The 27,971-nt window shown below is 39.6% G+C and overlaps 1 protein-coding gene across 20 annotated transcripts in view; it reads right to left on the minus strand.

Annotated features, from left to right (window-relative positions):
* Positions 1 to 4,076: 4,076 nt before the first annotated feature.
* The window catches only part of EPB41L2 (erythrocyte membrane protein band 4.1 like 2), a 248,946-nt gene continuing 225,051 nt past the window's right edge, over positions 4,077 to 27,971 (minus strand). For 10 of the 20 annotated variants that reach the window (XM_073337300.1, XM_073337310.1, XM_073337309.1 and 7 more), the window contains 8 exons: positions 26,839 to 27,006; positions 25,412 to 25,465; positions 24,658 to 25,209; positions 22,612 to 22,734; positions 21,887 to 21,985; positions 19,499 to 19,579; positions 13,934 to 14,048; positions 4,077 to 5,296 (listed from right to left, as the gene is read on the minus strand). In XM_073337300.1, coding sequence (XP_073193401.1) covers positions 13,941 to 14,048; positions 19,499 to 19,579; positions 21,887 to 21,985; positions 22,612 to 22,734; positions 24,658 to 25,209; positions 25,412 to 25,465; positions 26,839 to 27,006 — 1,185 coding nt within the window. In that variant the 3' untranslated portion in view covers positions 4,077 to 5,296; positions 13,934 to 13,940. The remainder of the gene's footprint in view (positions 5,297 to 13,933; positions 14,049 to 19,498; positions 19,580 to 21,886; positions 21,986 to 22,611; positions 22,735 to 24,657; positions 25,210 to 25,411; positions 25,466 to 26,838; positions 27,007 to 27,971) is intronic. The other 10 variants (XM_073337314.1, XM_073337312.1, XM_073337311.1 and 7 more) reach the window with 6 other exon arrangements.

Below are 27,971 nucleotides of genomic sequence, written 5' to 3' on the forward strand. Positions count from 1 at the left end.
ACGAGTGGCGACTACATATATTGATACATTTTCTAATGTCTTGTAAACCTGATAAAATGCAAGAAGTTTATCCAGCTTTATTTCAGAACAGGCTATTTACTTTTATAGTCTCAGTAGAATGTGGACTAGATCCATTGAATGTCAAACAATCTTTGTGTAACTGTAGAGAATCCAAACTTCATGTTACTTTTTTGTAAACTCTACCAATTTAATATGCAATTTCTTCATTCAGTTAATAAAATAATTTTACTGGTTAACACAGAGTTATGTTAAATGGTTCTCATATTGTGTACAAGATAAATTGGCCCCCATCTGCACATCGCATAAATATTTGTAAACACATTTCTGGTTATGTGTTTCTGGTAAACACATCATATGGTTAAATAATGGAATTCTCTGATGCCTGTTTAATACACCTTAAATATTTTGCATGGTGATAGAGGCTGTGAAAAAAATCCTGAAAATGTACATCCTCCTCACCCCAGTAACCTCCAGTAGATATTGCAGATTTTCAGTGAAGCACCAGTATTTCCATAGGTCATGCTTAGTATTAACATGTAACCATTTAGGGCAGGACTATTGGCTCAGTGGGAGCAGGGTTAGACCAATGCTGATAGATACGAAGGGTAAGATTTGCAAAAGCTAAGTGAGCTTTCATTAGCTATAGCTAGGCTTGGAGGAATTAATTTTTTTATATACGACTTCAACGGATAATATTGATGTTTATTTTTAAGGTTACCCGCCCTCTTTTTTTATTACCAATTTAAATAATTTTCACAATTGCACAAAATCACAGCTTTTAAGCATTCCCCCCCCCCAATTTTTATTTATTTAAATTTTCAAAGTTGTGGGAAATTATTGTGGGGAGATCAGACAACAGGGCTGATCAGAGAGTAATGGTGATTCTGGTCCCCTTGAATTTGAGGACAACATGGACAATCATAGTTTGTACTAACGAGTCTTCACACAACTCCACAGACCAAATTAGAATGTTGAAGGGTGCGTGAGAATTTGTTTAAAGTGGATGAGCACCAACTTGCACACTCTCTTGGTCAACAAGACCATTTCCAGTAGCAAGGTAAACCAACACAATTGAAGGACTTGCTGGCTGCAGCTTTATTTTCAGAGTAATGGTCTCTTAGGCCAATTACCCAGGCTGACAAGCCTGGTCCACCCAGCCAGAGCTCCATTAGCCCGGGTGTTTTGGAATGAATCCCTGTAAGCCTTCCTGGCTACCATAGCATCCCAGAGAACAAAGCTCACCACCATACTTTGCCCTACAGCGCAATCTCCTACTGGCCCCATTTCCACCATCCCACCAAGGGGAGGAGGAGAGGTCAGACTCAGAGGAGGCAGGTGAGACAATAATTATTTCATGTCAGTAGACACCCATTTCAAAAACAGTTTTTATCACCATTAAAAATCAAACTGTCAACATCGCATGTCAAAACATACAAAGTAAATACCCTTAAATCAAACTCTAGTTAAAGTTTTCAAGCAACGTTTTTCTTACTTGGCCTAGCTCGGTCTTACTTGGGCCGTCCATGTGCACAGTGAAATCGATGTTTATTGACTGTTTATCAAGAAGAATCTAATTCTTCCAAGTCGAAATCTAGCTGTTACCTTGATGAACAAACGTATATCCTGTATAAAATTAGTGGTAAAGAATTATACTGATCCTTATGAAGGCAGCATGTTGACAAGGCACGTCTGGCATGTTTTTATTAAGTCCAGACAGAGCATCTTGAAACTCCTGAAGAATTTAAGTTAGAATGTGAGACAGAGGAGGCAGTGATGGAGCTACAGATTTCTCTGGCAACTGAATGGGCTTGGAACTTATCTTAGGGGATGATTACATTGCAAATTGATGCTCATGGCTGGCCCTTTCCAGCTGATTCAGGCTCGCGGGGTTGGGTGGCTGTTTAATTATTTGGGCTTGGGCTGGAGCTCGGGCTCTGGGACCATGGGCAGAGGGTGAAGCTTCCCCTTGGGTAGGCTAGTCCCCTGCCTCGCCTCTTCTGGCAGAGGCCCCACCCCCACTTACTGCTCCCAGCCCCCCGCGGCCCTGGCCGGGGGGGGGGGGGGGCTGAAAGCTCAGTCGGGGCCATAGGGGAGCTGAGAGCTCGGCCCCAGTTGTGGTTGAGCTCTCAGCCTCATCTGGGAGCACAGCAGAGCTCTCTGCCCCGGCTGGAGCTTGGAGCCCCTTCCCCGTTCTGCCCCTTCCACCTATGACCACACCCATGGCCCCACCCCATTCCACCCCCACTCCATCTCTTCCCTCTGAGGCCCTGCCCCCTGCTGCTTCCTCCCCCCTTCCCCTCGCTGAAGCCCCAAGACTGGAAAAGCTCTGGGGCTGTGGTGGGAGCAAGAGCTCTTCCAGCCCTGGGGCTGTGGCAGTGGTGCTGAAACAGTTTTTGGAGTGGGGGTGCTACGAGTTCCACATTTTGGGATCTTTTATCATGCAAACCTCACAAATCTAGTGAAAAACCACAGGTGCTTCAGAAAAACCCCTCTTCCAACTTATTGTTTGCACGTAAAATCCTCAAAGACTTCCCTTAAATGCAAACCTCTCCATTTTGACCCACTTTTCAGCTCACCTTGCTGCTTCTTGGCTGACAAGCCTTTCCAGTTTATTATGCTCATTTCTTCTATTCCATCCTGGGCTGCAGTTAATGAAAAGTCTTTTCTATTATTTAAGTGACAGAGTATCTCCATTATCTTTGCAGGAAAGGGAGATATTAGATAGTTTGCCAGTTTTCAGCATATTGTGACAAGTAATTAAAAACACTTAAGTGCTTTATATTGTTTGATGTTAAAATATAAGTTAACGTACCAGTTATTGGTGACTTACATTATCCAGCTTGTAATAGGTAAGGACTGATCCTGCCTCATTCCCCCACCACCATATTCTCTACCAACAATGAGCCCCAAAAGCAGTGGAAATGCTGTGGTCCCACTGGAGATGGGTGGGACACTAGTTGGCCATGAGTCCACATGGGGAATACTACATCCTAGGTGCACATCAGGGCATTGTTTTGTTCCACTGCTTTGAGCCAAGGTTACTGTTGAGGGGGGAGGGGCATAGTGCAAGGATAGGGGCCACACCCTTAATCATATCAAAGTACAAGCTTTTTGTCATATTCCAAGACCCTTCAAACTCTCCCTCCCTACTTATTTTGTTCTTTTAGTGTTGCCACATTGTTGGAACTCTAGTAATATAAATACTTAGCAGTGATAAGAATTTTCACAGACAACTTGAGGTGAAAACGTGATGGATTGACCAAAATTTTGAAGCCTGTCTTTGTCAAACCCAAATTAAATTAATGAGCTGCAGTGTATTGTCTTTTTAAAGGAACAATGAACTTCACTTCTGTGAATGTTCCAGGACTCATCTCTGGGGAACCAAAGCAAGGTTTGGACTGGCAGAGTCCTGAAGAGTTTGCTGGAAAGATAAACAAGCTGGCGTGTCAGGGAGTTGTCACACAGCTTAGCAGTAGCAAAATTCTCATTTGTTGTGGCTGAGAGGGGTAACAGTAGCTCACTATTCTGGGAACCTCAGCAGACTGTCACATTGACAGATGATTTAGGGGAAATTTGGGAATGGGATGGTGTGGGGGTCACTTTCCAAAAAGTAACTGGGCAGGTGAAGCAAGGGTATGACCTGCATACTTGTCTGCTGGCTGTTGGTGTCAGGGCTGTAAGCGACAGCAGCACAGCATTTAAGGCACCCAAAGTTGCAGGGCAGGCAGTGATACAACTGCTTACTGGTCTGGGTTTAAACCCCAACACATCAGAGAGGTGCCAGTTAAAGACATGAAAGTCACTGGCACTGTAATAGAAGGAAGAAAAGCTGGAATATTGAGTAATATGGTCTCAAGTCAGACAGCAATGAAGCCTCCAACTAATTACTTTTGAAGGCTCCCTATTTTTTATACCTAATAAGGTCTCAAGAGTTCCAGATATTTCCCAGGTGGTTTGCTCACTTTAAAACAGCCAGCATCTTCCAAGTGTTTGTATGTCCAACTAAGTGCCACAAATACTGTGCATTTTATAACAAAAATAAGAAAAATGACATGTAGAGAATAAACAAACTTTATTTTATAACAGTATTACAGAAAGCAAAATATCACTTAATACAACTTCAAGCTGCTATAAATCTAATTTGGCATCTTAACTATACACAGTGTCAACAGCAAAGAAATTGACATAGTTAACAGGTTTCTATATAGGTTTTCCCCAGTGGCAGCCTCAACAAATGGCGTTGCTTTTTTATTACCTACAAGAATGGACCCACACCTTTCCCTTAGTATCCTAAAAACCTGTATTGATCATTAAACTATCTGAAACATACCTGCTCAACATCAGAAACGTCAGTTCTAACATGTAGACAATGAGGTTTAATAGAAAGCAAGCATTCTACACACGTACGTGATAGGGAAGTGCTGAAGTCTGGAAATGTTAAGAAAAAAGCACTAAGTTTTAAGCTGCCTGGGTCACCTTTTATTGGAAGGGGAGAAAGCATTTTTTTCCATCCTTCCTTATCTGGAATGTTGTAGACAGCAAAATGTCTGTGAAAGAGCTGAGTATTGGCACTGAAGTGCAAAGGTATCTAAAACACAGTGCTCAGTCAGAAGAAACCCATTTATAACTCTTGCTCTTCTATAGACTACCAGCACCTGTTCCCCACAGAAAGGAGACCACCCTCAGAATAGAAAGAGTTATAAGGTGTTAGAAAAAAAAATCCATCCAGTCAAAGCAAAATTCTCATTTTTTTTTCAAATTGTATGAAATGTTTTGTTTTTACCAACCCCCCTCCCTATTTTTATGTTATCTGATAAACCTGAATAAGCTGAGAAAAATCTGTAAATTACTCCAGTAACAGACTTGAGTTGAAATATTTGGAAAAAAACTACTTCTAAATCCGTCAAAGATTCTCCTTTCTGCACAACTTCACCTATTCCAGTGAACAGTGCTATCAGAATACTTTTTGTTCACTCGCATATGATCAAGAATCATTTATAAAAATGGCAGGTAGTTGTGCAAATAAATCAACCCCCCTAAAACCTCAAAAAAGTTAAGAATGTTAAGAAGTGGTAATAAAAATAAACAAGAAAGATGTAAGGGAACTATATAGACCAGGGTAGTTAAGGTAGTGTTTGGCGTTGGCATTTCAACCTTGAGTGTCTGGTCACTGTTGCTAGACCTGGTGAATTCAATGCAGTAGTGGTGGTGTCACCAACCTGGAATGGTCAAAGTTCTTCGTGGTCATGAAGTGGGTGGGTTTTTTTTCCCCCCTCTAAAAAAAGAAAGTAAGTTTATGTAAATATTCATGAAGAAGACAGTCTTAAAATACAGTATCACCTATAAGAACGGCCATACTGGGTCAGACCAAAGATCCATCCAGCCCAGTATCTTGTCTTCTGACACTGGCCAGTGCGATGTGCTTCAGAGGGAATGAACAGAACAGGTAATCATCAAGTCATCCATCCCCTGTTGCCCATTCCCAGCTTCTGGCAAACAGAGGGTAGGAGAGTCCAGAGGTTGTTTTCCCATGCAGATCTTTCATTTCAGCAAAACTTCATGAGTGATACAAGAGCGCCCTCCTCCCCAATCATGGGATAAATTGTTTAGTGTGTGGTCATATCTTGCTGCACTACACTTGCTGTTTCCTGCAAATCCCTCCACCAATTCCCTTGAGGTTTAATAGTTTGTGTCTCAGGGCCTGTCTATACTACTGCGGTAAGTCAACCTAAGTTCCGCTACTTTGCTGAGTTGACATAGCTTAGATTTACTTACTGCGGTGTCTACACTGCGCTGCCTTGATGGGAGATGCTCTCCCATTGACTTCCCTTACTCTTCTGGGACTGATAGATTACTGGAGTTGACCGAAGAGCGCTCTGCGATCAATTTAGCAGGTCTTCACTAGACCTGCTTAATCAACACCCGCTACATCAATTGCAGCAGCACCGATCTACCAGTAAGCATAGACTGGACCTCAGTCTGTTGCAGCTCATAGTATTTTCTCTCTTTGTGACATTTAATAGTGCTTTTAAAAGTCTGCTGAAATTTTTATTCTACAATTTACTAGACAAATTTATGTTTTCAATGAATAAGTTCTAGTTATCCAGGTGTGGTGTTTTGCATCTCTATCAGCAAATGCAAGAGTATAATTCTTCTCCAATCATAGCCAGGACAGAGCCTTGACTGGTCTAGGTACAAATAATCAAGACTGGATGCCTTTCTGCAAGGTATGCTTTAGTTAAACACAAGTTACTGGGATCGTAGAGTGGTAACTAGGTGAAAATAAATGGCCAGTGATATATAGGAGGTCAGAATAAATGATCTAATAGTCCCTTCTAGCCTTAAAATCTATGCATGGAAATATGTAAAAATGAAAGCTGGGAAGATGACTTATTTAGAACTCCTTCACATTGGTCCCATCCGACTCCCATATAATCCTTTCAGAGCAACAGCTATGATGGAATTGCTGAACTCATTCTGTAGCATGCAAGCACCCTCTGAAACGTTGCAAAACACTACTTTGTAACTACCAGTGACAGTTTTATACATGCACAATGTATGTCACACCTTTCCAAAATTCATAGTGATCTTAACAGGCACAAAGGACTCTGCTGATTTGCTTGCAGGATTTTCTCTTCCTTTATGCTGAACTTTGACAAAAGATTTTACTACTTTCTCTTCTCAATGAAAATCAATTTCACAGCTGGTCACCACTTCACTTCCTTTCAGTGGAATCACAGCGCAGCCCCCTCATGTCAAGATAATTTCCTCTTTCCACAACGCATACCCAGGAGAATCTCACAAGGAAAACTGTTACTTTTTCTTCTTATGCTGGGTCATTCATTGGCAAGGTATATTGCTCGGATTTTGGTAACACCCAACACTTGCTAAAAACTGTTTGAACACATCAAAAGTTGCAGTCCTTGCCCCAAAGACCTTTACATCTACACAGACAACATAAAACAAACAATAATAAAATCACTCGATAAACTTGGCAAGGGGCTAGAAAACCGTAGTTTCCATGTGGATCAGATTACTTGGGGAATACCTCACCTTTTGAATTCAGTGTTTGTGCAATGTAGGAGGTCTAACACCTGCCACCTCTTGTCCTTCTACTCTAGTGGTTCTCAACCCCTGGCCTGTTTGCACACAGCTGTGGCCTATGCGACATCTTCAGGGCCATAGAGATAGTATATATATTGTGTGGATGAAGCTCACATAACACACAAAGTTGCACATGCAGCCCACAATGGTAAATAGGTTGAGAACCACTGTTCTACTCAGATTTAGCTATACATTTCTACTCACAGCAAGTCTGTAACAGTTTCCACCCAGAGGCTTAAGAAAGAACATAAAAAGCAATATCCTTTCGAACTGAAAGAGGTAATATTTCTTATGCTTAACTGTTAGAAAAGGGGACAGGATATGGTTAAAATCCAGATCATTAAAACTGTATTCCTACAACAAAGAAATGCCACCGCAACTCAAACTAGCATTCTTTCATGCAAAAGAAATATAATACGGCTACACTGGCTTCCTTTAACTGCTAAGGGAAATAAATGTAAACACAAACTGATACCAATTTTTAGATCTGTTCTGTTACTGTTTGACCAGCCCAATCAATAGCTTTTCCTCTGAACTGAATTTAGAGCTACCGAAAGATATCAAATTAACAGCAGTAAAAATCACAGTCCTATTAGATCAGTCAGTGTGGCAAGCTTCCTGCACCCCAATCTGCTATGGTGTCTCAACCCTGACACAGAATTGATCAGATAGCACGTTCAACTCAGTCCTCATTCTAGCATTTCTGCTGAAACTGCCAAGTATATTGGTGGCTTTTGTGACATCTCTATACATTAGGAAATGAATGGACACTACAAATGTACTGTCTGCCCTTACAAATATGAACAGTGAGCACCTTTGCACCAGTGTGGCTCTTCCTGGTTATTAGAGCAAACTTTTTACAACAGAAGTTGATTCCCCATTAATAAAAGATCATAAAATGGTAGATTCTTTTCGAAGACTAACTGCATATACACATACAGACAAATGTGAGTGGGGCCGTGTTTTCCATCACTTTCCCATTACCACAGTTGATAAGGGGAGTAGGCTACTGAGATGCAAGACTAAATTTTGTATCTGACACACTTAGGTGAATCAAGAGTACCTCTTCTGAAGTTATTTTGGATTTACATTAGTTATATTGCTGCCCTGGATTTGAATGTGATTAAGCTAATTACAACCATATTATGTGCATTCAGCTACCCTGAATTAATGAAATAAAACATCACATAGTTAAGGATTAATTTGAAGATAGGCTTTCAAAGCAAGGTCGAAACTAGCTACCGTTTCTGCTAGTCAGAATGGGAAAAGTTGACAGACAAGTAAACATCTGAGGGTATCTCTATACTGGCAGAGTTACAGCACCGCTCAGAGTGTGCTGAAGGGAAACCGCTGTTGTGTTTTCACACAGTCAGCTGCTGGCGCAATAGTGTGTTCATACTTGCGACACTTGCAGTGGTATTCAGAGTGGTGCACTCTGGGCAGCTATCTCAGAGAATCTCTTCCTCTTCTGCCACTAAGAGTTGTGGGAAGGCAGAGGGGGTTGCAGGGCATCCTGAGTCCTGTCCCAATGCCCCATGATGCATTGCTTCACATCCCAGCAACCCCTGTGCTTCTGTCCACATTTGACACAATCTTTCAACGGTTTGTGTACTGCACACTCTGCCTCTTTGGTCTGCAGGAATGGATCCTGCACTGTTGACCAATATGCTGCTTGCTCTCACTCACACATCACGAGTGGCAGTGAAGTTATTCCTTAAACTATAAAGGCAAGAGCAGTTTGACATTGATATCGCCATGCATACTAGCTACAACACTAGATTGCTTGTGGCATTCACAGAGGTGCTGACCACAGTGGAACGCCACTTTTGGGCTCAGGAAACTAGCACTGAGTGGTGGGATCACATCATCATGGACGTCTGGGATGAAGAGCAGTGGCTGCAGAACTTTCGGATGAAGAAAGCCACATTCATGGGACTGTGTGATGAGCTTGCCCCAGCCCTGTGGTGCAAGGACATGAGAAGAGAGCTGCCCTGCCATTGGAGAAGCATGTGGCAATTGCACTGTGGAAGCTGGCTACTCCAGATTGCTACCGATCGGTCGCTAACCAGTTTGGAGTGGGAAAAATTGACCGTTGGACTTGTGTTGATGGAAGCATGCAGGGCCATTAATCGCATCCTGCTCCAAAAGACTGACTCTGGGCAATGTGCATGACACTGTGGATGGCTTTTTCCACAAATGGGCTTCCCCAACTGTGGAGGGGTGATAGAGGGCACGCATATTCCAATTCTGGCACCAGACCACCTAGCCACAAAGTACATTAATCGGAAGGGGTATTTCTCAAGGGTTTTCCAGGCGCTTGTGGATCACTGTGGGCATTTCACGGACATTAACACAGGCATGACGCACGCATCTTTTGGAACACTGGCCTGTTCAGGAAGCCGCAAGCAGAGACTTTCTTCCCGGACCAGAAGATCACCGTAGGGGAACTCAAAATGCCCACTGTGATCCTGGGAGGCCCTGCCTACCCTTAAGCGCCGTGGCTTATGAAGCCATACAAGGGGCACCTTGAAAGCAGCAAGGAGCGGATCGACATCAGGCTGAGCAAGTGCAGAATGACTGTGGAGTGTGCATTTGGCTGTTTAAAAGCCTGCTGGCGCTGCCTATAGGAAGCTGGACCTGGCCGATGACAATATTCCTATGTTTATAGCCGTGTGCCGTACATTCCATAATATTTGTGAAGGGAAGGGTAAATGCTTCACCCAGGGCTGGACAGTTGAATTTAGCGCCAGGAGGCTGAATATGAAGAGCCAGAGACCAGGGCTATTAGAGGGGCGCAGTGCAGGGCCATAAGGATCAGGGATGTCTTGAAGCAGCGATTTGAAGCTGAATATTTGTTGCTATGCTCAGGAGTGCAGTGCTTGTAATGCTCGGAGGGGACTGTGATTGGTGCAAATAATGCACTAAGAAGGTTTAAGGAAATTACCTGTTCCTTTGCAGGGCTCTGTTTGCTTTCAATTAATGGAATAAAGTTTGCTTGCAGACCAAAACAATTATTTTATTAAAAAACACCAACCAGAGGAGAGAGAGAGAGAAACAAAAAACCACAGCACTGAGGGGGATGAGGGAAGGGAGGGTCCCAGGAGGTGGTGGGGTCCCGGGATGGTTAAAGATTTGTGTATGTCCAGGTATCATATCCAACCTTCTCCTCTGGAGTACAATGCAGCGGGTACCGTACTTCATCAGGGCTAAACTGCAGAGTGATGGGTGTTGAGTGCAGTGGGTACTGGGAGTTCGCAGGGCTGGACTGTGATGGGGGAGGAATGGAATGCTGCGGGTACAGACTGGAGCCAGGAGATTGATAAGAGTGTGCTGGCAGTGTCTGGGGGGCACATGGGAAAGAGTTTTGTGACAGCGGCTGCAGGGGAGGGTGGGCATGGAGCTGCTCAGTTTGCAGTGCTAGTAGCTAGTATGTCCACTCGGCGCTCCATAATGTTTAAGAGTTGCTCCGTGGCTTCGTTCTGGCTCTCCGCATTCACCTTTCAGTCCCTCTTCTCATTGTCCCACCACAAACTGAAGCACTGTATTAGCAACTAATTACTGTATTACTGTAACTGTATTAGCAATTAGCCTACAAATTCTCAGTACATCAATACTAACATTTAATTGCCTATACTATCTCATCATACTCACAATGCTCTAAAGCAACAGTGAGAAGGACAAAGTGTCCCTCTCCAGGCCTTATGAAAATAAGCTGGTTATCTTCTAAGCAATTCTGGCCTTGAGCAAGACCATTTATCATGAATTAGTTACTGAGTGGTGTAAATGGCCCTCATCTTTGCCCAGGATTATCGACTAATCCACCTGGTTTTGGCCCACATTGCTTCACTCCTTAACAAGAACAGAACACGTAGTACCACATTTCGTCTTGTACCTCACATGTATTTTGAATGGCACAAAAACACGTTGGGACTGTAAATTAAAACATTGGAGCATCCAGTAAGATATTATCATGGTTATTATAACAATATGAAATTCAATCAAAATAAAGAAAGCATTCTATATATTCCGTTCTTCAATCAATCCTACATGTAGTCAACAATAATTCATAGAATCATAGAATATCAGGGTTGGAAGGGATTTCAGGAGGTCATCTAGTTCAACCCCCTGCTCAAAGCAGGACCAATTCCCAACTAAATCATCCCAGCCAGGGCTCTGTCAAGCCTGACCTTAAAAACCTCAAAGGAAGGAGATTCCACACCTCCCTAGGTAACCCATTCCAGTGCTTCACCACCCTCCTAGTGAAAGTTTTTCCTAATATCCAACCTAAACCTCCCCCACTGCAACTTGAGACCATTACTCCTTGTTCTGTCATCTGATACCACTGAGAACAGTCTAGATCCATCTTCTTTGGAACCCCCTTTCAAGTAGTTGAAAGCAGCTATCAAATCTCCCCTCATTCTTCTCTTCTGCAGACTAAACAATCCCAGTTCCCTCAGCCTCTCCTCATATGTCATGTGTTCCAGTCCCCTAATAATTTTTGTTGCCCTCCGCTGGACTCTGTCCAATTTTTCCACATCTTTCTTGCAGTGTGGGGCCCAAAACGGGACACAGTACTCCAGATGAGGCCTCACCAATGTCAAATAGAGGGGAATGATCACGTCCCTCGATCTGCTGGCAATGGCCCTATTTATACTGCCCAAAATGCTGTTAGCTTTCTTGGCAACAAGGGTATACTGTTGACTCATATCCAGTTTCTCGTCCACTGTAACCCCTAGGTCTTTTTCTGTAGAACTGCTCCCTAGCCATTCAGTCCCTAGTCTGTAGCAGTGCATGGGATTCTTCTGTCCTAAGTGCAGGACTTGTCTTTGTTGAACAGTTAGTATGACTAAATTAAATTTAAAGAATCTAATATAGCTACTGTTTTAAATAGCCCATTATTTCACTATTAACACTAGATAACCCCTGGGTAAATAGGGAGAATGTAAGAATAACACATTCTCATTTAAAACAGTAACTTCTGCTTTTGGCCCATAATGGTACAGGTCATTTAGTTCTTTTATCACAGTGGTAACAGATTTTCTAGTTTTAAAAATTCAACAGGGATGTGAATTTTTCCAAGTTTTCTTACCACAACAGGAACATACTCTAATCCCAAATGTCCTAACACCAGGATATACAGTAATTTCCCATCTACACAGAGACATTCTGAAATGAGGACAAAACAAATCAGGATTCCTTAAAATACTTCACTCAATGAATAAGTGGCTTAAATACTTTAGCCTCCAAATTGTTGACCCCTGACCTAATCTTGGATTGTTTATAGTTTTGGGTAAAATATAATCTATTTGCCAAGCATGCTTACAGGAATAATAATGGAAATTATTGAAGCTGTAACAGCAAGTAGGAAAACAGAAATAATAGGGTTGTTAGGATTATATCCTATGTGAGGATTACAGGTAGTTTGTGGTCTAACAAAGTAGGGTGCAGGTGGTGACCCTTGGTTGCATATTTTTGCCAACTCATGATGAGAGAACAAACAATTGACCTCAAGTTAACAGGTACACTGCAAGCTTTGAAATTTTAATATAAGGAATTTCGGGACTTTTTATAAATTTTGTTGCTAAGCAGTTAGATTATATTGATGCATGTGATTAACTCTCGTAAATTGCATAGTTACTGGAAGCATAAATATTAGGTAACTGAATGAACCTAATATGGAAAAAGGTGGGCTGACGTTGCTGACCAATGTAGGAAAAGGTGAGCTGATGATGCCTATGTCCAAGTTAGCCGAACAACCTAAGGGAATTAAAGATTTGGAACTTTCCTTGCTTCCTTGGGAGCATCCAGTTGTAGAACAGCACATTGGTTGATCTGGGACCAACTTCCGGATATACGCCGCTTACCCTTTTTTCCCCTTATCTTTGTCACTAATGGTCTCCAGGAAGTTGTAAGTATGGACAATGTAAGATTCTAAGTATGAACAATGCAGGAAACCACTTTCCTGCACTTGTCTTATTTTTATTCTGACATAATTGATTCTTCTATAATTCCAATTATAGTTGTTTGCATCAACTAAAGCTCAAAGTTTGTGTTTTACCAATTTCATCTCCTTAATTAAGCTGCCTAAATAAAGAACATGTTATCTGTGAAAAGGGCACGTTGCATCCCAATAAATTATTTTATAATTGCAATAATTGATCAGTCTACAAAACTTGATTTAATTCCATCCTGGAGTGGGGAGGAAAGGTTAAACATTTCAGAACGTTAAGATGGTGAAATAATTGACTGCATTGATTCAGGAGCAGAGTAGAACCCCTTCATGACTGCAGGACTGTGTATGGTCTCCATACCAATACAATAACTATTCAAACAATGGAACTCTAAACATACGGCAGGTATAAGTGTGCAAATATACAGGTGAGTAGGGAGTTTGCTTCATATTTCATACTTTGCAGGAAACAACTCAGGCAATGTACTAAAGTAACATGATGGGATATCAAAGTAAATGCCATAACAGGACTTTGAGACAAAATTGGTGGATATTTTTACAGGATACTTGAAATTAAAATTGAGAATGAGTTTCAGATTGGACTTTAGATAAAACCGCACCGTACACTTGGGATTATAAATGATTGCTCCCATGTGCCAGTTTTCAGTGATACACACTATAGATAAGAAAAGGAGCATCTATTACAAAATTCAAGTATGGGTGTATTAAAGAAAGATGAAGCAACTTTCAAACTATACTCTATTTAAAGGAAAATTGTGAGGAATAAAGACCAATAAAGATGGCCTTATATCTCAGCCCTAGTTGTACTATTTTTCTTGATGTTGCACGCTTCCTTACCTTGACCTTACTCCTCGCCTTCCTCAGCAAGTTCAGTTTCTTTATGCACCACTACCCTTGTGACAGACATGTCAGGGTGCTGCTCTTTGGCTTCTTTGATTGCCTGTGCCAGTGCCTACAAAGTATTGGAAAGATTTAGTTGAACAACGGCAGAGTGAAATTAAAAACTGCACTGGAGTGGTGGGCTAATGACAACACATTATGATACCATTTAATCACACAGTTATTCAGGACAAAAGCTCCTGAGTCTAAAGGGGAATCAGGAAAGGAAACTGAAGAGGAGTCCTAGAAACTCTCTTCTTCTGTCCAGTGCTAGAAACTACATAAAAAATACCCTCCATCCATCCAACAACTGATTTACATGCTGGTTCAGAGAAGCATACAAGTGTAGGGCTGAAAGGGACCTTGAGAGTTCGTCTAGTCCATTCCCCCACACTGAGGAAGATAAAAGGGGAAAAAACAGGATCAACATCATGGTAGAGCATATCAGGAGGAGGCAGGGGATGAGGCATTTCTAGAATAGAAATATCCCACACACAAGATCTGGTAGTAATGGGGGACTTTAACTACCCATATATCTGTTGGAAATGTAATATGGAAAAAAACACATTCTTGGAAGGTAATGGGGACAACTTCTTGTTTCAGAAGGTGGAGGAAATAATTCAAGGAACAGCCATTTTAGACTTGATTCTAACTGGGAGGAATTGTTTGTGAATCTGGAAGTGAAAGAGCACTTGGGTGAAAGTGATCATGAAGTGATGACCTCATGATTCTGAGGAAAGAAAAGATTGAGAGCAGCAGAAAAAGGAAATAAGAGACTGTAAGCTTTTGACCTGCTGCAGACTAGCAATAGAAAGCAGCCTCACATGTTTGCCTAATACAATGCACAATATGGGAATCTTATTACATAGAATTTCCCCACTTCTGAAATTTGTGATATGATTTTGCAGATTTCCAAAGATTACAGAGAGTAGACAAAAAGAAAAGGAGTACTCGTGGCACCTTAGAGACTAACAAATTTGAGCATAAGCTTTCGTGAGCTACAGCTCATTTCATCGGATGCCACTGAATGCATCCGACGAAGTGAGCTGTAGCTCACGAAAGCTTATGCTCAAATAAATGTATTAGTCTCTAAAGTGCCATAAGTACTCCTTTTCTTTTTGCGGATACAGACTAACACGGCTGCTACTCTGAAACCACAGAGTAGACAATGAGGTTATACCCCTGTATTTGTTTCTTTGTGAAAAATAATATTTTCAGGCATGAAATTTCTAGTATTGTTCTGTCTCATTTGAGTACTAATTGCTTAGATTCATTAGTGATTATTTCCTTATTTGCCATCACTTAATGGCCTTCACTATCATATTGGGGAGTCCCAAACCATTAGATAAAAGGGACAATTCAAGCGTACAAAAAAGATAATCAGGGGCACTTACTAAATTCCAAATAGTTTTTAATTAGGGAATACCTTTAATGCAGCGAGCCTAAAATGGGTCTGTACTTTACATCAATATTCACACTGGAAAGCTAGCATGACAGGACAGTCACCATGACATATGCCTTTAGCTGTCGGTACACTGGGAAAACCAGCAGGGAAATCCCTTGTTAGTGATACACTGGGAGTACTTCCTCCTATCCCCATTCAAAGAGCCTCAAATTAGAAGTTTCTGGGTACACAGTATATAGCGATTCTGCAAGAAAGGCACTAATATTTTAGCAAGGCTTCAAAAAGCAAATAGTCACAGAAAATGATCAGTTCTTGACTGTTGGAAGAGGTTTTTGCAGAATAAAGTGGGGATGCACACAGTGCTAAAAAATAAGCTTCCCTCGGGGTCCTCCTTGAAGTTTTATCACATGGTAACTGGACCAAACTTGTTTTCAACACCCATACATTCCTTTCCACAAAATCTTACCCCCCACCTTTAATCTACAGGAATAATGAAAATATTAAAATACATTTCCTTCGGTTTACCAAATTTTCCTGTTTTGAGGGTCCTCACCTCCCCATAATCTTGGGAAAATACTGCCACACTACCAGTGACTTTGGTGTTATGTTAGGGGGAAAACCATTTGAAATGGGATAGCATGCAACAAAGGAAGCGGATAGTATCAAATGATATTAAATGAAACCTAGAAGGCCATATTACTCTCACTCCTTCATGAAAGGTGTTTTAAAGTAACTGTGACAAACAACGTAGTTTGTCAATAAATTGATATATCATAACTAAGGGACAAGGAAGGTGTGTTAAATGAAGAAAAGCTGCTCTCAGATATACTGAACAACTTTTGCCCAAGAACAATGGATAGTCTCAACAAAGACCAAATTAACTCGATGGATTGGGCAGAAACTTGCATACCAACCCATGAAAGTGCCAGACGTGTGGCTTATGAAGAGGGAGACTCCAACTGAAATGGGGTCAGGTGTGAGGGAAAATACCTTTTGGGAAGGAAGGTGATCCTTACGTAATATGATAATTAATTCCAAATACCAAAGGCTTGAAAAACAAGTGAAACTGTAGGGAGATGTGCTTTGCTGTCTTTGGACATATAAGATTCTCTTCTTTTTCTGTAACTAGGCTGAAATTACCTTAACTAGTTTAGCTACGATGAAACGTAATTCTAGATGTTAAGTAAATGGTTTCTTTTTACTCCATTTTCTCTGTTTTTAATAAATCTTGTTTTATTAAGAGATGTACTGCTGCAGGTGAGCCTTGCACTCACTCAGTTTCAGAGGAGAAATGCACCTGCAACCTCAAAGGAAACATACACCGAGCAAAAGTGTCTTTGGAATCTACATGCCATACCTGATCTCAGTCAAGAGTCATGGGCAAGGATGTACTACGTCACTGAGTTGTGTTGCTATGAAGCTATGCAGTGAGTGAACACAAGGGAAGATGCCAAAGAACCAAGTAGGAGGCAAGAGTTGGAGATAGTGTTTCATAACAGTAATAAATCCATATAGTTTTAATGACAAAACAGCCTAAAACTCTACTGAACCCTAAAAAGAATACAGGGTGCTACAAAATAAGCATCTTAGCTTGGAGGGCAGGGAGTTGAAGAGTGCCATTTCTTGAACTAATAGGGTAATGGGGGAGAGGAAATAATCAGAACTGTGAAGGGAAATTCAAAGGCTAAGAAAAAATGCCAAGGTTAGAAAGGAGATGTACTGATTAAGGATAAAGAGTACGGAGTCTTATTAAGAAAACTTGTGGACCCAAAAGGGAATACTTCATTAATACAGCTTGGTGCTTGCTGTCATCTCTTAAACCTGACAATTTTATTTCTAGTTTGCATTTTAAGCAGCACCATGTACTAGTATTTAAGGGACCAGCCTGTTTAGGTAATTGTCATGGCTACAAGGCAAAGCACCTTAGATCCCGTTAATCCCTCCTGACTGTACCCCTTAGGGAACAGGCATGGCTTCCTACACCTCACTTTGGTGGAACCTTGAAGTTCAATCACACAGAGTGGATCTCTGGGCTGCAGCCCCTCCGGTTCACAATCATGTTAATGACATGATTCAATTTGCTTTTGGCACCTCTAATAGTTACCCTTTGGGAGCCCGTGAGAGTAAAAGTTTGCCCTGACTCAGGAACAGTACCTTGACACAAAATATTATGTACTCATTCCTCAAAGGTACAACACAAGTAGAACAGAAGGTAAAAACAATCAAAGGCCTACACACACAAGGTTTACTTACACCCCAAAACTTTTTTTGATAGCTTTTATAAGTTCCTCTTAGCGCAGCTAACTGTCCCTAGGATGTTAGGCCATTTTATTTCAAACAGATAACCCGAGGGGCATATGATACTTCTAAAATGTTTTAGGTGATTGTCATGGCTACAGAGCAAACTACACCTTAGATCCTTTTAGTCCCTCTCGAGTGTACCCCTTAGGGCAGTGGCTCTCAACCTTTCCAGGCTACTGTACCCCTTTCAGGAGTCTGATCGGTCTTGCATACCCCAAGTTTCACCTCACTTAAAAACTTCTTGGTTACAAAATTGTACATAAAAATACAAAAGTTAATCTTTTACTGAATTACTGAAATTTCTTACTTTCTCATTTTTACCACAATTATAAAATAAATCAATTGGAATATAAATATTGTACTTACATTTCAGTGTATAGTATATAGTGCAGTATAAACAAGCCATTTTCTGTATGAAATTTTAGTTTGTAATGATTTCACTAATCCTTTTTATGTAGCCTGTTGTAAAACCAGACAAATATCTAAAAAAGAGTAGTTGTACCCCCCGGAAGACCTCTGCGTACCGCTGGGGTACACGTATCCCTTGTTGAGAACTAGTGCCTTAGGGAACAGGTTTGGCTTCCTACACCTCACTTTGATAGAACCTTGAAGTCCAATCACTCAATGAATCTCTTGGCTGCAGCCGCCCTGGTTCCAAATCATGTTAAGGCACAACTTCCTCATTCTCCACAGCAGTGATGTACAGTGCCAACAGTCAAGGACTCAATCTCTGTGGTATAGTTTGTTAGTATTATGAACTTTATAGATGCTTTGCAGAGTCAGTGGTATAATTTGTCATAAGCTAAATATCATGGTGAACTTTAGTACAAAAGTGTACTGTGTAGTCAACACTTACAACTTATTTTTCTGCTTCATACTGTTTATTTCAGTATAAGAGGAGGACTTATAGAACAGTGGAGGGAATAAATGGAGTTTTATTAAAGCAAAGGTACTGTCTGACCTTTTCAGATGTCCCAAATGTATTAAATACATTTCAGGGTAGACATAACCCATGCCTAATGGTAAACAGCTCTGGCATTTAATTACAAGCTTCAAGGAGAGATTGAACTTGTCATGAGCCACTTACTACAGGCACATCAAAATCTGAAATTAAATTTACTCAGAGCCCTCAGTACATTACCATTAAAAAGTGAAAATTAAATTCCTATTTGTTGATTTGTATACAACTTAGAAACTGCCTCCACTGCAACGTCATGGAAAGTGCAGACTTTCTTGATTAAATAACGCAACGATAATGGTTTTTTGTTTCAGCTTTGTCACCATTACCTCTTAAATGAAAAGTTATGCAAATAATCTGAGCGACCTTAAGGGAAAAATAATTGCATTTTTCTGATTTTCCCGTTCTCCACTTTTCAAAGTCTTTTTTTTTTTTGTATGGGACAGGTGAAATATTCTAAGCCCGCTCTCTCTTGTGAGCATGAAAAAATTGTGCTTGGTTTTGGGTACCTAGTGCTAATAAAGATTAACTTATCTGTGCAAGATACCAAAGGGATCCACAATTGAGTACTATGCTTCATTTATTGCTAATATACATTAACACACTATGAAACATTGGTTTTCTTGATATTAAAGGAAAGATCTTGGTGTCCTAATATTCATCAAAACTCGCAACATCACTCAGAAAACTGAGGATCTGCCCAGGAAGCACATATGATAGCATAATTAGTTGATGGAATTGACATTCTCAGAATCTACTTGCTCCTATGAATTCTGCTGATCTCTTCCTTTTCTGTATTGCACAGATCTTAGAGAGACATAGACAGCGTACTGTAAAAGGGAACTGCATATGTACTCACCTGGTCATGGTCAATATCTGCATCTCCAGTGATGACAATGCGCTTCTCAATCCTTGTTTCTGATACTCCACCTTTTACTGTCTACAGATAGCACAAAACAAAGAAATTCATCTTTAAAATGATTCCATATAGGTAAGGAGGGGAAATCATAGAGAACGTCTACTCCTACTCTCCAGTGCACAAGTGGGAACAGAGTTGGTACGAAAGGGTTGCAGTTAGTGATACAGATTCTTGGTCCTATATCTAATCATCCTTTCCTGCTTATGGTTAACTGTATAGCAGTGATGTCCAAGAGGAAGTTGCCCAAGAAGACCAACCTGCAGAGAAGGCCCTAAGACATTATCTGAGGTCAGGTCTGGACAGATATGGAAATGGGGCTGATACATCAGGGTTCCAGTCTTCTTTGTTATCATTTGGGTCTTGGTAAGTGACAAGTTTCCTGAAACTTCCTTAACTACTGTGTGTCAGCTCATCTGTTCTCTACAAAATCTCACAACTATCAGTAAGGTTCTCTCTCATCTGCAGTTCTGACCTTTGTGCATCTTTCTGCCTCATCAATTAACCATTTAATTTCAAATCTCAAATGAAAACTTCATTTTTCATCTCTATTTAATGCTTAAGGCATTTTGGGAAACGGTTTGTAAGGAAAATAATACAGATATAAAATACAATGCTATTTTATCATAAGTATTTGGCCAGAGATGAGATTAAGTTCTTCCTTAGAGAATATTATAAACGGATAGTTCTCTGAAGACAGTTACAAAAGACTTCCATACAGCAATCAAGAACAACATTGAGATCGGAGGTACAAAGTTTTAAGCCACTTTATTTTGCATTAATCAAGAGAAATGAGTTATAAAACAACTCTGGAATTATTTCCAGTATGAGTACTTCGAGAATTCCATCGGAATTCAAATCATCTTGACAGTTTCTGTATTTCAAACAGATGAATGAAAAATTCTGGATGCAAAATTTGGACACTGGGAAGTGGCTAGAATATTTGGAATCCAAGACCATAAATTTACTGTATTTATAGAGAGGCTGTTAATGGCAAAGTAGCAAATTTGCTGTCAGATGGATCTTCCATACTTCTCTTTGACCTCCTGGTTGACAAAGCATCATCTAATTTCATTTTAAAAATATAGCTCCTTTCAATGAGACAATATTCTCTAACAGTTATTTTAGCTCCATGTACATTTGATAAGAGAATTATTTTTTCTGTTGGAACACAGGTGGCATTTTATTCCACAGAGTCTTTTTCAAGATTCTGATGGTGCTGAAGGATTCGAAAAGCAAGAGGAAGCTGAAAAGGAGCTGTTCACTGAACTTTCTGTTGAGACACTTCGTTTTAAATTCTGAGTTCAGAGTTTATTTTTTGGTGACTTTCACTGTACAATTTCCAACATCCTTCTCTCCGGACCTATTCTGTGAATATATTTTGCTCTCTTTAGGATATTCCATTATGAACTTAATTCCGTGAGCACTGAATTACTATCCAATAAAATCAAGATTCTTGTCTTGAAATAAGATTTACTGTGCACCTTTCACTTCCCCTCTTCCTTTTTGTTTCACCATAAACTGGAGTCCTTCTTGAGTTTTTCCTTCTAGAACTTCTAGAAAATCATCAGAATTCAGTAACTCTGTTGTTTGCATGCCTCTTTTAAAAACAAAAACATGTTTATTCACCATTCAGGAAAAATAACATTTCCCAGCTGGAAGGGGAGACACAGAAAAGTGTCACATAGGACAGAAATGGAAATAGACCCCACTTCTTGCTGACTTTGAGCTTCTCGACTGACTCTGAATGCTGAACACTCAGGACTTGATTCAGCCCTGGCATATGCCAATTTCTAAAGTAATCCAAGCCACAAAGTCCCCAGTAGCAGAATCTGCTCAGAAAGATTACAAAAATTGATCAATGCAGTCCCAGGAGAGGCTGAGTAAAGAGGACTGAAGCCAGGAGATATGTTGTTTCAGCATATCCCCTGAGTTGACTCCATTAGTGGGGCCACCACAGAGCTCAATCACATTAATTACCCCTTCCCCTGGCAGAACCCCCAGCAAAGATCATCAAGAAGTGAGATGAACAGAGATAGCAAAGGCTGGGTGCCAAGCTGTGTCCCCAAAACCCACAAAAGCCAGAAGTAACACCAGCTGCAGGTACAGCAAAAACTCAGATTATATTTCTCTCTCTTCTCCAGTTCTCCCTCCTGATTTCATCTATGATATTGCATTAAGACTTGGTTTAGGGAAGTCAATTAAAGCCCAGAACTGGGAATGGCACGATCCATTTTAAATATCCAATTTGTTCAGAGTAATCATTTTGAAGGAACCAATGTACATTTTGACAGGGTCATTTTTAATGCACAGAGAAGTTGTCGGTTTTACCTTAGTGATGTGTGTGGTTGTAGTTGTAGAAACTGATTCAGACGTGATAGTCTGTGCACTCAACAGCAAACCAGCATCACCACCTGAGCTGCCATCAAACTGTAGACCGTTGGGAAAAGAAAAACAAAAGTTGCATTTTCATGCCTAACGATTTAAAACTTGTGTGTTAACAGAACACAGTTAATGCAACATTCACTACTAATACCTACATAATTCTCCTTTAGCTCAGGCGGAAAAGTGCTTTTGGAACAGAAATGTCTATGGTTTCGCTGGCAAACAGAATGACCATATGAAGACAAACACAGGTTTGATACACATTACCACTCTAGAATAAAAGCTAACTGGTTTGCTGAATCACATCAACCATTTTAACATGTCCTTTGTGGACAAAATTATAATCAAAGTTACTCTTCCCTTTTGGGAGCTCAGAGGTGAGTTAAGTCAGATCTCTGAACCCATAAATTTTTAGACAACCAGATCCTATACTATTTGATTAAAAAAAAACACCACCAAACCTTTAATGTTAGAATGATACTTGCTCTTCTGTCTACTTAGAGTCATTTTTAAATTGTTCCATGTTAACAAAATAATCAGTGCCACTATAGGGAAGTGTTGATTTGTAAAAAAACATTACCATGCTATCATCTCGCTTGAATTTGGAGTTGATCATAAAGGCCAACTTGTAAACAGCATTATAAATGATATTCCAAATCCACATCCTGTACCTGTGGAGATTCATATGTGATAGTTTTAGTCTCTGTTTGAACAATTGGGACTTCCTTGGTGGAGATTTCTGTTCTCTGTGTGGCATCTGAAATGGTCACCATCTCTGTCTTTACTACTGGAGGCTGTGGTGGAAGAGATAGGGTACAATTAATCCAAGGGACGTAAAACAAAGATTTGCATAGTGGGGTAAGATGAAATAGAACAAAAACACAAAATACAGTAGTGATATAATATATATTAAGAATGTCTCCCACATACGCACACAAAAGCCACGATGAGAAGAATAAAGATGATAAAACAAATAGCACACCAGCCCTTTAATACCCTCTCTACAAGAATCATAGGAGATCTAAGTTTAACGTCTTAGCCAGTAGTAGGCACTGAAACCAGATCATCATCACTTCAATACTTCTTCAGATGTCTATTTAAAATATGTGAAGGACCATCAGTGGGAGAATTTTAGTTCAGCTACAGTTTCTTCCATCAGACAAATGTTGCCAGTGTTACATAAAATAAGCCGTGCATTAAAAATGGAGAATGAAGTTACTACAATATTTGACACACATCCCCAACAGTGGATAAAAACTTGCAATGTTTTCTAAGCATTTCTAAAGTTTAATTTTATTTTTTAATGTAAGCAGCTTCTGGAGTAGACAAAACTACTGTCTATGGATTTTAAATAGCATATAGCTAAACTACATGTCTAGAATCAGGTTTAGGTGCCAACTATTTTCCTCTGAAAACAAACTTTAAAAGCCATTTTAGCCCTTGTTGTAGGAGATATTTTTTTCAGTACTGTTCTCTGCTTGGGAACCAAAAAGTGATGACAAACTAGAACTCTGCAAGTCAGTAGAAACTATAATGGTCTTAGACATGATGGACCAGATTTTCATGACCTAGTCAGATTTTCAAAAGAACCTAGATACCTAACTCTCATTAAAATCAATGAGAGTTAGGCACCAAAGTGCTTCTGAAAAATCCCACTAAGTATCTATGTGCAGCTTTAAGTGCCTTAATACCCTTAAAGATCTGGCCTGTTTTGCTTATATTCTTAGAAAGCATATGTGGAGCCCAATATAACCTTGGAGAAGCTAGTTTACTCACATTCTCAACTACAGGAACAATTGGGGCTATTCACATAGAAGAGGGAAATAAGGTGGTCTTAAGAAAAGTATGGGACATCTTTAGGACAATTTCTGAACTGGTCTTGAACTGGAGCCAAGTACAATGAGGAAAAACCTTAAAGGACTGAAGGGTGATGCCACAAAAAATTCCCCCAGTGGTCAAAACTTCACAGAGTTTACCAACTGTACATGGTCCTCTACATTCCACTTTACTCCTCCCCCCTTCAAAGGGCCATCTCATGATTAACCCATTAAACCTGTTTCTGTACTAAAACAGATGGCCATGATTCCTTCTGGAGCCAATTCATGCTTCCACAAGTATCTACTGGTACTAGAGGAGGCTACAATGATAGATGTGCCATCCTCTTACTGCTTAACCTGCCTTAACTGTAGGTACTCTTAACACCCCCAGAAATTTGTATCTATATAGATTCCAGGCAGTGCTTTCATAATAAAAAGATTTAGAGAAAGAAAAATCTGTGGATAGCAAGAAAAAAAATGGAAAAAAGGTGTGAAAAATTGTTTTTAGCATACATGATTTAAATAACTTTCCAACTACACCTACAAGTCATGAGTGTGTCAAAAACAGCCAACAAAACAGACAAGACAAGACTTGAAAACACTAAAGACATTCAAATAAAAGTAAAAATTATGTAGTAAGGAAAAAAGGAGATGGTACAGTTGTAGGAAGGTTTGCTTTACTGGGCAATTACTATCTGTTTCAGCAAAAAGCCAGAAACCATGACTGAAGTAAGCAGAGTTTCCCTGCTCATCAGTGGTTTCCCCCTTCCATAAGATTTGAATCTTGGTGAACACCTGAAGAGCTGGGAGAACAGGAGAAGAAGAAAGGCAGGTATATTTCCACCCCAAGGAACGTAACATCTCTATATAATCTAGTTCTCAAGCTGTGCTACCATTTACCTCAGAACAACAAATTATTTGTGGCACAACATCAATGTCAACATGAGACACATCTCCGTTTATTCTGAGCTGTTCTTCCTCATCTTCTGCTCTCAGGTCTTGCTTCCCCTCTTCCACTACATTCTTCTCTCCAGTTTTTATGGCAACTGCATTTTCCTGGGCCAAAGCCTTTGCTGTAACTTGCATGTGCTCAACTGTTACTTTACTGCCTTCTTGTACAGCTTCCACACTCTGTATTACTTTTGTTGTACACTCCTCCTTTCTTTTAGCATCTTCATTTTCTTCTTGTTCTTCCCTTATGATGTCCTCAGCCGCTCTGTGGTGGGGCTGATACTCTCCCACCACTTCATCCTCACTCTCACTACTGCTGCTGCTATCTGATGACAGTGAAGAAGAGTCCTTTTTTGACAGGTGTTCCACCTTACGGGTCTCCCCAGCATCAGTGACCGCTTGCATTTTCCCTCTGTTGATTTCATCTATGACTACAGTCTCTTCTATCCCAACCTCTGCCTGCTGCTTCTCCTCCACTACGTTCAGAGTCTCATGTGAACTCTGCACAAAAAACACGGATGAGGAAAAACAAAAGTATAGTATATGAATAAATCAAAATGATGAAAACAAAATGAACTGATGGCTGGTTCATGTCATGTAGAGAACAAAGGTGACTGTGATGGTTAACTGAAAAAAGGAAAGAAAGAATGAAGGTGGATCAGAAATGTCAGACCCGAGTTAACTATGGAAAAATCAGTAGAACCTTATCAGCATCGCTGGCTCCAGTGCAAGGCCCTTCTGCTTTGGAAGCAAGTTTCTGTGAAACAAAAGGCAACCAGAGGACACAAATCAATATGTGTTTTAAACACCAGATGACACAAACATTTAACATCTCGTAGACAAAACATGCAGCAACACTTTCATTAACTCTTATTGATGTCTGCATAAAAAGATTTAAAATGTATGCATTCTGAAAACTCTGTGGGTATAACTATGTTTGATTCACGATCCATACAGAATTTACAGTTATGTTTGCTTTCTACAAGCAATTCTTTAATCTAGTTTGTAAAATACCTATTTAAGATTTTGGATACCACTGGAATCATGTAAGATCTTTACCAAAAAGATTTGGAACAGAAGCATAAACATCAGCCAAGGCTGCTTCCTACTGGGGCAATCAATTATTTACTGCTAAAATAGTTAAAATCAGTCAAACAAAATTACTATATATATGGAAAGAAAAAGTCTTCACACACTATTCCAATGTCAATTTATTCCCCCTCTTCCCACCCCCCACACCCCAGTTGTATTTTTAAATGTTTTGATGACTGGACTTTATTTGGTCTGTTGCTTTAAGGAATTTGGCAGATCATTTCAATAATTTTATAAATTGCAATAGAATATCACAACAAGAACGTTTAGAATACTCTGATGTGAGAATGTCAAAGGGACCATGTTTCAAGATTACCAAGAAGAGCCTATTGATATCCCAAAACATGAGATTAAAGAAATTCTATTAGCATTTGTGCCATAACAAAACAATTTGTGATGGGTATGCATGTATTGTCATACTATGTAAAAATAATTTTTATCAGATTTAAATAGCCATGAAAATTAAACAAAACAAACAAACAAACAAAAAAACACTAAAACAATGTTCAGGATCAAATGCACAAAAGCAAAAATATCATTAAAACCAGCACACCATCTGTGACTTAATCCTGTTTTGTTTACCAACTGCAGTATGAACAGGGCCTGATCCAGCTCTCCCGGGGAATCAAAAATGGGAGTCAAGTGATATTTTGTAAATGCAAAGAATAGAGGATTAAGCCTGTACTTTACCAAGTGATACTCCCTCACCGTAATAGAAGTTAAGATTTGTTGAACTGCTTTGACACAATGGGATTGAATAAAAAGTTACCTTCATGTAGATTTTTGGTTTTGTGGGTCCATGTCTAAATTTCAACATTAAATTTAACCTAGTTTGTATTTGTGGTTAATCTTTCTCCTCTATTGTCTTTTATATTAAATATTATAATATATATATATTTTCTTAGGGACACATGGCATCGAATAGGGCAGCCTGTTTAATAGATGATAAAAATGTATGCATCAAATTTTATCTGACATGTTAGTGAATATTCATTTCGGTATATGTTGACATAGTGGAGAAATAAAGCAAAAAAGCACCTCAGGCAGTTGTAAGAAAGGTGAGGCAGAAAGCATTTCAGAAGGTACATTATCTTTCACAACAGTGCCCTCTGCTGTCCGTGTGGTGGATGAAGTGAAGGTAGATTTCATGCTAGTGGAAAAGCCCTCTTTACTAAATAAAATTGACGTTATTTCCTCTTCTAGGCTCTAGACAAGTTATAAAATGGAAAGCAAAGAATTAAAATAGTGGGAGACACAACAGTAATGATCTACAGAAGAAAGGAGAGGTTAGGCAAGAAAGAAAACATAGCACACACACAAGGATTTGCTTCTGAAATAATTCTACAAGATCAAAGGAAAAACTAAAATGTCCCCCTTAAAAGGAAAAATATGACAATATGACAAGCTTTAATGACAAAAACTTGCTGTGTACCAAAGAAACGACAATAGTTCGCCATGCCAGAATATGATATATCCCCACTTCAGTTACTGTCTTACACATTATTTCAGATTGTAAATATTATATATATATATATATATATATATATATATATATATATATATATATATATATATATATATATATATATATATATATAAAAACAAAAGGAGGATTAATAAGACCCTCCCATAACTGTCAGAACAAGACTACAGTTTTCTTTTAGATGGAATTTCAGATTCAATATTAAGAATATTTTTAAATTCATTCTTAATACTTTCCCTGTTTCCCCTTGTGGCATTAGCCCTGAACAGAGGTCGAAGCATAACTGCAGATTTCTACTTTTGATGGTTATTTAAATAGATTGTGTTCACCTTAACTTCAAAAGGGCTGTTTTTAAAAACAATTACTTTAATCAGGAATCAAATGTGTATTTATCCAAGAATTCAGCATTAAAAAATTTAGAGCTGCTCCCACCTATTGGGCAAATACATATTTATCCAAATACTTCTTTTAAAGTACTAAGGATATTTATAGAAAGCCTATAGTTCTTGCCACATAATGCTATGAATCTGTATTTAGATACATAATAAAAATAGTGAACTACACATTTGAAAAATATTACAATGTATGCACAGCAGCTGTCTTTTAAAGCTGAATCTTTCATTTGTTTCAGTTCCACCTTCCAAACCCCCCCCCCAAGATGATATATCCCATTAAAAGCTAAATTTTA

This window comes from Lepidochelys kempii, chromosome 3 (genome assembly GCF_965140285.1).
Source record: "Lepidochelys kempii isolate rLepKem1 chromosome 3, rLepKem1.hap1, whole genome shotgun sequence".
Taxonomy (NCBI): domain Eukaryota; kingdom Metazoa; phylum Chordata; order Testudines; family Cheloniidae; genus Lepidochelys; species Lepidochelys kempii.